This window comes from Eublepharis macularius, chromosome 1, assembly GCF_028583425.1.
Source record: "Eublepharis macularius isolate TG4126 chromosome 1, MPM_Emac_v1.0, whole genome shotgun sequence".
Classification (NCBI taxonomy): domain Eukaryota; kingdom Metazoa; phylum Chordata; class Lepidosauria; order Squamata; family Eublepharidae; genus Eublepharis; species Eublepharis macularius.
Window position 1 is genome coordinate 181,462,917 of NC_072790.1, and position 13,014 is coordinate 181,475,930.

The 13,014-nt window shown below is 42.8% G+C and overlaps 1 protein-coding gene across 1 annotated transcript in view; it reads right to left on the reverse strand.

The window, feature by feature from the left end:
* Positions 1-11,190, reverse strand: part of STUM (stum, mechanosensory transduction mediator homolog) — a 61,751-nt gene extending 50,561 nt beyond the window's left edge. Inside the window, exon 1 of the mRNA XM_054991672.1 lies at positions 10,941-11,190. Coding sequence (XP_054847647.1) covers positions 10,941-11,136 — 196 coding nt within the window. The 5' untranslated portion in view covers positions 11,137-11,190. The remainder of the gene's footprint in view (positions 1-10,940) is intronic.
* Positions 11,191-13,014: the final 1,824 nt, after the last annotated feature.

Below are 13,014 nucleotides of genomic sequence, written 5' to 3' on the forward strand. Positions count from 1 at the left end.
TGTTCATCATCTCTCATTTTCATGCTCTCAACCATGGCTGATGAAGGCTAGCTTAAGAGGTAATAACAAAACTAGTGAGCTTCACAGATTAACAAAGAGATTTCCTCAATGAGGAAACACAACAGCTTCTGCTCACATGAAGCTCCATACATATCATGACACCTCTATATACTTGCTAATGCATTGGAGCTATTCCTTCCAAAGGTAATTGCTATAACATGCTTCTCCCCTTTGTACTTATAATGAGCCAAAGTCATTTTATAAATGCTTACAATTAGAGGTGGGCACAAACCATGAAAAAAACGAACCATGGGGTTCGTGGTTCATGATGTTTTCACAAACTAGGAACCACGAACTTCCATGAACTGGGGCAAGTTCACGAACCGGTCTGAGGTTTGTGGGGTTTAAATGCCCCTTTCCGGCCACTTAGCAGTGGCAGGGAAAGGAGCATTTAAACCCCTGGATCAGCTGCAGGTCAGGGAGATCCCCGACCAGCAGCTGATCATTTAAACAGCGGGGCTGTTTAAATGGACGCTCCCAGTGGCAGGGAAATGGTCATTTAAACTGTGGGTGGGGCTTGGCTGGCCGGCTGGGAGTTCCTGGCCGGCCAGCCAAGACCCACTGTTTAAATGGCTATTTCCCCGCCACTCCAAGCAGCCGGGGAAATGGCCATTTAAACAGTAGGTGGGGCTTGGCTAGCCGGCCGGGAACTCCTGGCTGGGTAGCCAAGCCCTGCTGTTTAAATGATCAGCTGCTTGTTGGGGATCTCCCCAACAAGCAGCTGATCCACAGGTTTAAATGCCCCTTTCCCTGCTGCTTTGCAGGGATTTACTGTGGGTCTTAACCAATATGTACCAGGGTCCCTCTCCAGAACACTCGTGTAATAAAGAGGCAGACTAATTAACAATAAAACATGGTTTAATAAATAATGTGGCGTATGCCTGAATTAGCACACGCATACAAGATTACACACAAGAGCTAGGAAAATAGAGTAGGAAGATAGAGACGGTTGCATTAGCAGGGCAGCCCACTTGAGAGCGATGAAGCTGGGTATACTCACAATCCCGACTTGGAGCAAAGACGTAGCAGCGAGATGAGATGGTCTAATGCCTGCACTAGATCCAATATGGAGTGACAGCAAGGAGTCTGGATAGGAATGACACGCGCCTGGCTGGGGTCTGGAGAGGAATGGCACGTGCAACCTCATGGCCAGGGAGACAGGCTTAAATACCCCAAAACGTACCCTGGGGCTGGTGCAGTTCCCAGTGGTTCTCATGGGTGAAACAAAGGTTTTAATGGCTCTACAACTACCCTTGATGGGCCACTTTAGTGTCTGATTGTAAGAGGGTGACACCTCGGGAAGTGGGAACAAAGGAGGGGAGGGGAGTGCCGGGTGGGTTGATTGGATTGGCCAGGAAGCTGGTGTTGTCTTGATGTCATCAGTCCTGGAATGCGGTGGCTGCATTGAGATGTGTCCATTAGCTGTTCTGGACAGTCGGCACTTAGCTTCCATCTCAGGGTGGCTTCCAGAGATATGCATATCAGGGTGAGGCTGGGCTCCGTGGATGTGACAGGAGCCTGGTCTGGAAATGGCTGCCGCAGAGCACACAGTCCATAGTGGTTCTTCTTTGCCTGGGATACATGGCTTCTCCTTTGGCACGGCTTGGGCTTGCTAGCAGGCTGCCCAATGGCGGGGGCAGGCTCAGTGACCATCCTGCAAGGGGCCTTCTGCGGGAACTAGCCAGGGGGTGCCTGGCCAGGCTTGTGGAGGCTCCCTCTGGCTGGCACTGTGCTGCTAGCAGCATGGCTCTGGGCCCAGGTGAGATAGGTGCCCAAGGAGGCAGGAAACAGACATAAATTGTACAGTCCATTGCAACAGTGAGAACAGGAAATAGGCATGGGCAATGCTGCCCCAAAACAGAGTCTTTGATGAATTCATAAAACAGCAACACAGGAAACTGACACAGTTCATGGCAGGCCCCATAACAGGAGGGGGGGGGTCCTTGGCAACAGACCAGTTTATGGAAGTTCGTGAAAACAAGCTTCCATGAACCACTGGGTTTTTTGGTTCGTATTCTGGTTCGTGCCCATCTCTGTTTACAATCTGATCTGGGGTATATGATCCAAAATTAACGTCTCCAAAGAGGATTCTTTATGCTACAGAATTTTTTAAAAACTTCATATTACAATAATTTTTAAAAACAATATTTGTAACTCATTTACATGTGAACAGAAATGAGGTGGGTGAGGAAAGAGGCAAAAGTTTAACATATTGACTCAGAAGCACATAAAGGAGCCAAATCAGCTCCCACGCTGACTGACAAACAGTAGTTCTAAAGGTACATGGTCTGCCAGCTACAGGACATAGCCAAATCTTCCTCTCTTCTCTTATCCAAAGAATATTTCAATGAAGTGTACAAACAATGGGGACAGGAAATATATTCTACTCTATATTAGCTAGCCAGGCTAGATTTTGCTAACATGGACTTCCAACTACATACAGCAGTAACAGAGTTGTTTATTTAAATCCTTAGAGTCCACCCTAATCATATATAACGCCAGACGTGAGTCAAATTTAAAGAGCAAAAAGCCATGCACCTAAGTGTAACAGTTCCACTACCATCCAGTGCTTGAACTTTTCCCTCACCTAGGCTCACATACCAGAAGTAAACACAAGTAGGAGAAAAGCGCCTGGGGTGATGGACTGTGATGTAATCAATTACAGGCAGGCAAACTGTGGAACTGCTCGGTTTTCTTTACTCGTGCATAGTATTTGGGGGGGGGTATTTGGGGGATGAAGCAGGAACGGGGGGGGGGGGTGCTAAACAAGCCATACTCTAGGATAGAAATCCTTTCCATCAGAGATTTAATGCCAGTTCCAAACCAACATGTTTTCTCTCCCATCCCCCTCTCTACATCACTGGCTGCTGTTGGCAGGAAAAGAATACATCAGTTACGCCTAGACATTTGGGAGTCAGGGTGGGTAGAAAAAGAAATCTAAACAGGCTTATCTTTAGAGACAGCCCTGTGTGCCCAGCACAACACCTGCTGCTGCTTTCAGTGTCAGGACATTTGGAATCCAGAATTTAGAAAGAGACAGCTTGCAAATGTCACAAATCACTCACAATCTCTTGGCTGACACCACCTACACTACCCAAACAGGCAGGAGCAGTTCCTAAACCAAATTATCCATATTCAGATTTATAGTTATTTTGTTTTGTTTTATTAAAATCCCTAAATTAGAAAAATCCATTCTACAGTACAAATCTAAACAAAGGAAACTATCTAGAAGTAACACCTCCATATTGTATTGGCTGTGCATGTCTTCAACTAAGGAACATGTCAATCTTTATTTACAGACCTAGGCTAGCAGAAGAAAAATATCCTACTTTCTCCTCTATATCAAGATTCACTTCTCCAAGGCAAAGAAATATATTCAGTACAACAGGGAAAAAAAGTTTAACCAGGGAACAGAAAACACTTTAAAGGACTCATTAAAGTATAAGTAATTAAAACCAACTGAAGGGAAGGTCATGTTACTGAGTTATTAAAATTCACAACACCATGCTGTTACAACTGAGCTTTTGTCTTCCTCAGCGTTGACAATTTCCCCTCAAAATAATTAGTATCACATACTTTGTCATAACTATATACTAGTGAGCATGTGTCATCACAGGCTCTGAAGTCAAACAACCAATATGCAGATTCAAAAGTGACTATTTTTGCTGTTTCTCACATAAAGATGAACATTTTAGTGTTAAAACCACTGCCAACAGATGAACAGAATGGTGATAGTTTATATTCTACTTGAAAAAGAAAAAGCTTGGGTACTGTTACTTTACAGTAAGTTTCCCACTGATAGTACAAAACAGGACCAGATCTTTTGTTTACCCTTTCAGTTTTTCTTCCATACTCCTATGCCTGTTTTAACCACTGTTGTATATTCTCTATGTTGGAAGTTGCTTGTTTCATATTTAATACCTTAGTAATACTAGTAAATTTAGGTCCGTAGTACCCAAGGGGCAGCTATTTAATCATTCAATTTTTCTGTTCTATATTGCCCTTGTCAACAATGGAGGGTAAGTTTAACACTGTTTTCCTCTCATTCCTATTGTTACAAGATTGTCCTCACTGGGGTTTGTCTTTCAGTAGATTTAGACAGCTATCATTGCTGAAAGAGCAAATTCACCACTAAACTGGAAAGGAACTATCTATCTTGCAACTGGCTGGGTTGGAACTTCCAGGTCTGGTTTGCTATCTTCCACCAGAGGAATCATCAAGGCAGCATGGGAAGGTATCCCTCAAGGATGCCCCTCAATCATGGACTCTGTCATTTGGTATGGTTCTCTGATCCTTGCAGACTACCAAGGAGCCCTGAAATATTATAGGTCTGCGTGTTGGAGGAGATGGATGGTGGGTGAAATCTGTGTAAGGGGTTTGTTATCACTGAAGATGGCCATATTTCAGTAATGAGTAGCTATGGGTGGTATGGTGATAGTAGTGTTGGTGTGCAGTGGGAGTCATAGGCAGACTCACCTAGAATCTAATATCCACCTAATTTCTTAATATGTGGAGAAAGAGGCTTCCCTCTTTCCCTCTTAAATGCTATGCCTGTTAAAAACATCTCCCGACCCTACACTATTTGTTGACCTGGCATGAGACCTGTCCCAATGATAGTAGTGAATATTTTGTGTCTCAGCTCCATAGGGTTTGGGACCCTTCATCAACCTCAAGGAGGAGGAGGTAATAGCTATAATCCTCTGAAAGTCTCTTATTCTCCAGATATCCAGTGAATACACGGTCCAACTTTGATTGCAAAAAATATGCCTTGAATTAGGTTCCAGGGACAGGTTATGGATACTACTGGTATACCATCCACCTAGCGCTCCAGTGGGTACCCTGCCAAAGCAGAAATTAAGCCTGATGGTACAATCCCCTAGTTGTTCTTAGAGATTTCAATGTTCATGCCGAGTCTAGCTTATCTGATACTGCTGAGGAGATCACAGATTCCATGGAAGCCATAGGACTGTGCCATGTACCTCTGGGCCAAACACATGAACAAGGGCACACACTGAATTTATTATTCTGCATCAAGCAGGTTTCCAATGGTGTGATAAATTGGCTGGAATTAAGAGCACAATCATCTGTTGAAGGCTCTGTTGGTGCTAGCTTTCCCTGCTTTCAGTATTGGCACTAAGCCCATTAAGATGGCCTCTTTATAGATCCTAACAGTTTCTAGAACACTTGGGGGTTTGGGAGTTTTAGTAGTGTCTCTGTCATGTCCCTTGAGGCAGCTTGGAATGCAGATATACTAAAGACCATAGAGAGGGTTACTCCCTTACTGCCCATGCCCCTTCACCATAGAACATCAGCCCCCTGATATTCCACTGATTTTTCAGAACTGAAGCAAGTCAGTAAATGTCTATTCTTCAGTGACTTTGCAGGAAAACTCAGGGCAAATTAACAAAACACAGAGTATATTTGCACATCTACAAAGGGGCAATGATTGCAGCGAAGAAAACATTCTTCTAGGTGATCAGACCCAATTATACAATTTTCTGTGGATCATTTCATTTGTTCTCCCTGAATTAAGACGACAGGGTTCTTGGGATTTTGAAATCTACCACCTGCACACTTGATCCATGTCCTTCATGGTTCATTAAAACATGTCAGGATTTAATTATAGTGCTTAGTTGAGACAGTAAGCGCCTCTTTTGGTTAAAGGTTTATTTCACTGGCAGTTAAAGAGGTTACTCTTCAGCCTTCTTTAGCAAAGCTATTACAGCAAACTATAGGCCTATCACTTATCAAGTTTTCCATTTGAGGGTAGGCCTATTGTGCAGGTAGTAGCAGAGCAATTCTAGGTGTAGTGGAGTAAGACTTCTTCCCTTAATTCTTTTCCATTTGGTTTATGAGGACAGACTTGGTGGTACTAAAGGAGGATTTCTGGCTGCAAAAGGACAAAGGAAATTTTCCTTGTTGATGTTGGACCTCACAGCTATATTTGATATGGCAAATCATACTTTCTTAAATTATTTGATGGAGGAGATGGAATAACTAGCACTGCGCTAGTCTTGCTGATATGACGACGATATCTCTTGAAGTCGGCACCTTGGAAACTGATGGTGTTCCCCTGATGCTTTCTAATAGTTAGGCAAAAACAATGAATAAGACCACCCAGAACACCGGAGCTAGCCATGATCAATATGCTCAGGAGACTTTTATATTTATCAAAATCTACACATGCAGCTGTCTTTGTCCTGGATCAGTATTTGGAGGTTGTGATTGAATTGATGAGGCAATACAGACTAAAACTAAAACAAGATGGGGCTGCTGTTGATTGGGGAAATGAATATTCTAAAGAGAACTGATCTACATAGAATGGAGGTGACCACACTGGCTCTGTCCAATCATATGAAGAGCCCAGATAGGCTTCTGGACCTAGCCTTCCTTTTCGAAGGACAGGCTGTTGCTGTTGCCAGGACTGCTTTCTATCATTTATATCTGATACTAAAGCTCTCCTTTCTTGTCTCCATTTACTTAAGTCACAGTAATCCAAGTTTCTGTAATCCCCACAATGGATTACTATAATGTAGTCTACATGAAATTGCCCTTTAAGATAATTCAGAAACTATTGCTGGTGCAAAATAAATGTTCATCTCTTGGGCAGAGAGGGCATCAGATGAATATTACTCCACCTTTACAAGAGCTTCAATGGCTCTTTGTCTCCAAGAAAATTCAAGGTGCTAGTCAATCTTTAAAGCCTTCATGACCTGGGACCCGCATATTCGAAGAGCTGCTTGCCACTATATAGACATGTCCACTGTCTTACCTCTGCCCCATTCTTCCTGTGTACAGGAAGTGTGTTAGGCCTCCACAGAATTGCCTTTTCATGGTATCATTAACCTCCAGGAATGGTTTTCCAGAGGAAGTACATTGATCTTTTTCTGTAGCCAAGTTCAGGAAACTATCTAACCTTATTTTGTCATACTTTTGCAAGAAGATTAGATTCTGTTGCATCTCTGTGCTGTTTGAATCACATGGGGATTTTGTGGTTAATGTACTGACTTGGTTATTGGTTTTGTGAGAACATTATTTTCTTTTGGAATCATTGGTAGTTTGAGGGTTGTTTGGGGTTTTTGTGTCATTTTATTGCTGATTTATCTTATTTTTACTGATATTTTATTGTTTCATGTTTCATGCAAAGAAGCAGGATAAAAATGCATATAAACAAAGAGAGGAGAAACATTAAAAGCAATACCTTATGTCATCAAGGCATTAAAACAGCCACCCTAATATCTGGGTAGCACTCTTCAAAGAGTTCCTGAGTCTTTGAAGAGTGCTGCCCAGATATTAGGGTGGCTGTTCCTTACGGTTTACTATTTATGCACTGACAAACTATATGAACTATTTGTATAGCTAGGACTCATATATTCAATGTGAATAAAATTTCTTCTTTTTCCACTTCAACAAATGCTCACACAGATTAGGAGACAAATTTTATTGATATAACCACCTAGCAAAGGAAGGGTTTTCAAACCCTTCTCTATTCGCATGCCAGCCTTCCCCTTGAAATTGGAGTCCGAGAAGCTGCGTTTGGTTTAAAAAGTCTATTAAAAGGATCATGGATCTGCATGTGATATGCAGTTCTGCAAAACAATTCTAGAACACAGGAACTGGAACTTCTGATCCTTTGTTCTTTAGACAGGACATCATGGGTTCAAGGAAATGCTGAAAATTCCTATACGCTTGCCATTTATAAGGAAATATTTCTAGATTGTAAAGTATTCTTAAAGCTATAACAAGTTTCTACAGTGAGACTGTTAATAAAAAGGAAACAACCAAGTGTCATAAGAGCTTCGGCATTATTTCCTGGATACTTAAAACTGTCAATAGTGTGGCATTTCCATTATTTCTTTTTAAAATAAATGGAAGGCATATATTATAGTACATATCAAATTCCCTTTTTGGCATACAAAGTAATATGCTTTTACTCATATTGAAGAACATTCTGATACAAGTGACATTTTCCTCCTTCTTTCCTGTTCAGAAGTTGAAAAGCGACTGGGGACAGATGGGGGGGGGGGACTCAAGCAAATATTACCATTCAGAATCTGTATAGGTTTAAAGGCAGTTGTCAAGAGGTAAAATATAGCAACAACACTGCATTTCATAACTAGTTTTACAGAAACCACAGAGAAGGCAAGGCATCAAGGTACAAGGTTATGCATATTTTCTTGGGACTAAGCTCCACCGAACTCAGTGGTTCTCAAGAAAGTATGCATAAGATCAAACAGAACACAAGGATAATAGAAGCGTTAAAGAAGCACAAAAAGGCATGCCTTCTCACAAGAATATCCCTAAAATACACAAAACCTCAGAAATTTAGATGGTTGTAAAAATAACAAAACAGCATCTTCTTTCCATTTCAAGTAGAGAGGGAAGTTTTTAGTTTGTTGTAATGGAATGTTCCACAGACAACTAACAAATGAAGATCAATCAATAAGGCATTGATCCTCAAACAGTTGATGTAGCCTCACAATCTACCAACAAAGTGGCAGGCACCATGACGGAACTGACTGGCTACCAGTAATGGATGTTGGAGCATAATAGATTAGAAACCCACAGTGTAAAATCCAGGCACACTAACAGTAATGACAGATATGCCATGAACTAAAGTCCTACTCTTAACAACTAATTAATTTATAGATGTTATTTATACTCCACCTTTCTCATTGAGACTCAAGGCAGATTACATAGTGTAAGGCAGTATGATCAACAACTGAGGCATTCACTAAACAATACAATTAGTAGTGCTCTGGCACTAGCAAAAAAAATGTGGGAATCAACCACTGCTACAGATTCTGATTTTCTAAAACACACTGGAGCAGTACATCTTGATATGATGTCTGTTTTTCCCACTCCCATGTACCAAAGGGAGTATGGGAAAATGAGAAAAATAGGCACTAACCCACTACAAAGGTCAGAGATATTATCAAGAAACAAATTAGTCACCGCTCAGTAGCTCTGGGTTCCTTAAAAATCTAGCAGGTCAACAGAACATCTTGAGTTCTTGTTCTGCAATGTCGTTTGACTAGAAACTCATTTGCAAGCGGGTAACATGGCACACCAAAGAAAGCATGTTATTTTAACAGCACTAACACCTGTAACACCTTCACTCACAAATTCCATTACAACAAACTCCTCTCACTATAACTCTTTAGCTCACTGCATGCTACCCAAGACAATGACAGCCAATTAATTGCCTCTTTATCAGAAGAGGATTAAAAGTTTTCATGATGTTGCTTCATAAAGCCCAATCCTTCTTTTTATTGCTTCTACAATTTATCCCACACTGTGGTTGCATTCATGCTACTTTACAGCCCAATAATTTAACCCCTCCCCCAGATCTTTTCATAGTGTGCAGCTTTCAAGCTTAAATAGGCAAAATAAAAAGTCAACGGCTTGCCTATGAAAGTTCTGGTTTTTGGAGAAGAAAACTACAAATTGTACAGTAAGGGCATCATTGTTGTCTTCTGGAGAGGCACTGTGTTTTTGGCAGCTGCAGAAATGGAACAGGTGTGTATGTGCCATAAAATGTGCCATAGCATGCCTTAATAAAGGATTTGGGGGACTCAGGTTCAAATCTCTACTCTGTCATGAAGCTTGCTAGGTGAGCCTGGGCTTTTAACTCCTAACCAAACCAACCTCACAGGGTTGTTGTTGTCAGAACAAAATCGAGGAAGTGAGAATTCACTTAGGGTTCACACTGGGGAGAAATGTGGGCTATAAATATCTAAGTAAATAAATTTCTAGACTGAAAAAATTCCCTCTCACTGCATTTGTGCACTGGGAAGGCTGTGTCTATTGAATTTCTGCCTGCTGAACAACTGCAGTCAAAGAGTCACTTGCAGGAACAACCTTGTCTTTGAGAAATCCAGTCACAGCAGTTTGATCACTCCTTAGTTCAGATTCCTCTTCTCCACTTGAGCTGAAGATTCTTCAGTCCTTGAAAGATGCTATTTACCTCTTTTTTCCACAGAAAAAGTCCTTAGTTATCAGTGGAGGAACAATGTGTTTCTGCATTTCTTTCAGAAGACAAGGGGAAGCCAATAATGTAGTTCAAGAAGCTGATGTCCTGTAGGTCTGAATATACAAGACTTATTGCCTCCAGAACAAAGGGCACATGTTTTAGGCATTGCTCAAAAGTTGTTTGTGCCTCCCCCAGTCTGACCTCTATGCAACAACACAACGAGATGCAAATGCACAACGTTTGGAACAACAGCATTTTGTACCAAATTAATTACATAATTACATAGCTACATAAATTCAAAGTCACCAACATACATTAGAATCACCATGCAGCATCAGAAGAGCGGAAAGCAATGTTTCTCACCTCAGAGAATGAGAAACGGTAAGTGAAAGATTAAAGCAAGTTATGGTTTAACTGATCAATATTAAGTGGTGCATCGATATTGTTGTTGTTGTTATTTTGCTTTTTCTAGGCTTCCTATACCTCAAGATTACTCAGCCGGCAGCCCTGACTGGCTTGCTGTGGTGTATATAACCACCTTCCCTCAGCGACCCACTTTCCGATCTTTCAAGTAAGGGAGAGCAGCAGGTTCTGGGGAATGGATTAGCTGCTCGTCCATAAGAGTAGCAATCAGACCCCGAAAAGCTTTTGCATGAGCCCCTCCACTACTGTTACATGCAAGAGCAGCATACCAATGCAGGATGGAGTAATAACCTGTCCATTCTTGAGCACCCTTCCACACATCCCGCCCCGCTGCACAGCCGCCTAACCCAGATCCAGCAGCACCTTCCCACGCCTTAACAGCATCTCCCGCCCGGGTAGTTTTGTACGCGCGCACACGCAGTCGTGCAAGCGCCCGGAGACGGGCGTGCAATTGCTCCACGCGGAAAGAGCAGAGACCGCTTACCTAGCCCCGGCACGAAGGTATTGAGGAATAAACAGATAACGGCTACGGGGAACGGCATGTAGGGGATAGCCGCGCGCAGGGGGCCCTTCTTCTCTCGAACTTGCACCACTACCCCGCCGGAGGAGGCGGCAGCACCCCGGCCGGCGTCCCCGGTCGCTGCCCCGGCGGAGTCTCCTTCCTTGGAGCCATGGTCCATGACGCCTGTTGAAGCGAGAGGAAAGAGAGGGCGCGAAGCAACCACGCCCCAAAGGCTCTCTGTTCGAGAGAGTCCGGAGCCGCCAAGGCAGGAGCCTGGGCTGTGCCTCGGGAGCAGAGAGAGCGCGCGAGGCGAGGCGCCCAGACTTAAAGAGACAGAGCAGCGCCCTCTCTCCGGGTCTTTCTCTCTCACGCTCCCTCCCGCGCCAACACGCGCGCGCTCCCGGCTCTGCCCAACTCCGCTTTCCGTCGAGAAGCGCGCAAAGCCTCGTGCGCCCACGTCCTCCCGTCCCGCTTCTGCTGCGACGAGTTCTCGCCCCGTGACAGACCTAGGTGGGCTACCTTTTCGTCGTAGTCCTCAAGCAGAGTCAGCAGGGGAAGTTTTTTCTACGATGAGGACACCGTGCTGGAAAAGCAGCGCCAGAAGTTCTGCCGGGTTGAAGGCACCAGAGCCTTGCCCGCACGCACGTAACAGTGTGTACAGTATGTACAGTCCAGTTGAACTGGAATTTCAACTAGCCCAGACTTCCAAAATGTTCGGTGACCAATTGCATTGTGGGAACTGGCTCATAGTTGTGTAGAAGTTGACAGAGCTCTTTTTTTTAACATCACAGCGGTGTGACATGATTCCTGCTGTATTCTGTAAAGAAAGAATGATCCGTGTCACAAAAAGGTTTGATGCACAGAAAGAGAAAACGCTGGGGTACTTGCCAAGCATTTCATTTACAACAGCTTGCTCTGTGGACATCTCGCTCCTGCCACTCCCACTGCCATATGTGTAAACTACCCCCCCCCGGATTTGGCCGGGGGGGGGCTGAGGCCCCCCCCCGCAACCGGTGAACTACATGGGGGCTGAAGGGCTCAAGCCCTCTTGGATTTGGCGGGGGGGGGGGGGCAAGCAGTGACAAACTCACGTGAGGGACTCAATTATAATGGCAGATGAAGCACAGGTCTGTCTACCCTTTCTGTTGTATAATATTACAATGTCCATGATTCTTTAGGATTTTCCCTGTTTTTTGCTCATATGTATTTCTGTGTTTATTAAGAATTTAAAAGGAGTTGCAATTTATATAAACAATTTACAAAAAATGTTACAGAAGAATTAAGAGACTCTGATGGAAGATGTATGATTTTGAAAATCAGGCTCCTGGAAGGCAAGATTTACACACTAGCGCCAAACAATGCAAGATTTACACACTAACGCCAAACAATGCAAGAGGAAAATTTTTATGAAAATGTTTTCCAATCCATTTTCGATTTTCAAGAAGATCTTTGGAAACATGAATGGGGCAATGGATCTTTTAAAAAAGGTGAAAAAAACCCCAAAGAAGGCAAACTTCCCAAAAATGTGTTTAATTATATGGAAATGTTACAAGTGGAAGATGCTTGGAGGATCAAAAATCTGAATACTGGAGACTATACTTTCTTTTCTAAGAGAGACCAAACACATTCAAGGATTGATATATGCTGGATATAAAAAAAAAAAAAACCTGAGTTACTTATATTGTTAATTATATGTTTACTCTTTCTTTTTCTTTTGATGTAATTATAATTGTGCTATCATTTTTATTTTCGTTTTCTGTTCTGCTTATATTTATAAAAATAAATTTTATATAAAAAAAGAATTTATACACTGCCTTAAAATACCTATGGCTATGGCCCACATTGAGTAGCTTAGTCCTTAACCGTTGCTGGCTGTACCCACTTTCAATGTAGCGACGGTCAGATTGCAAAGCCTCTGTTGGGCATAATTGCAACATAATTGCTTGGCTCCAATTTACATTTGGAAAACAAAACAATGGCCCATAGACTGGAAACGCTCACTCTACATTACAATTCCCCCAAAAGGGGATGCCAAAGTGTGCAGCAACTATCGAAC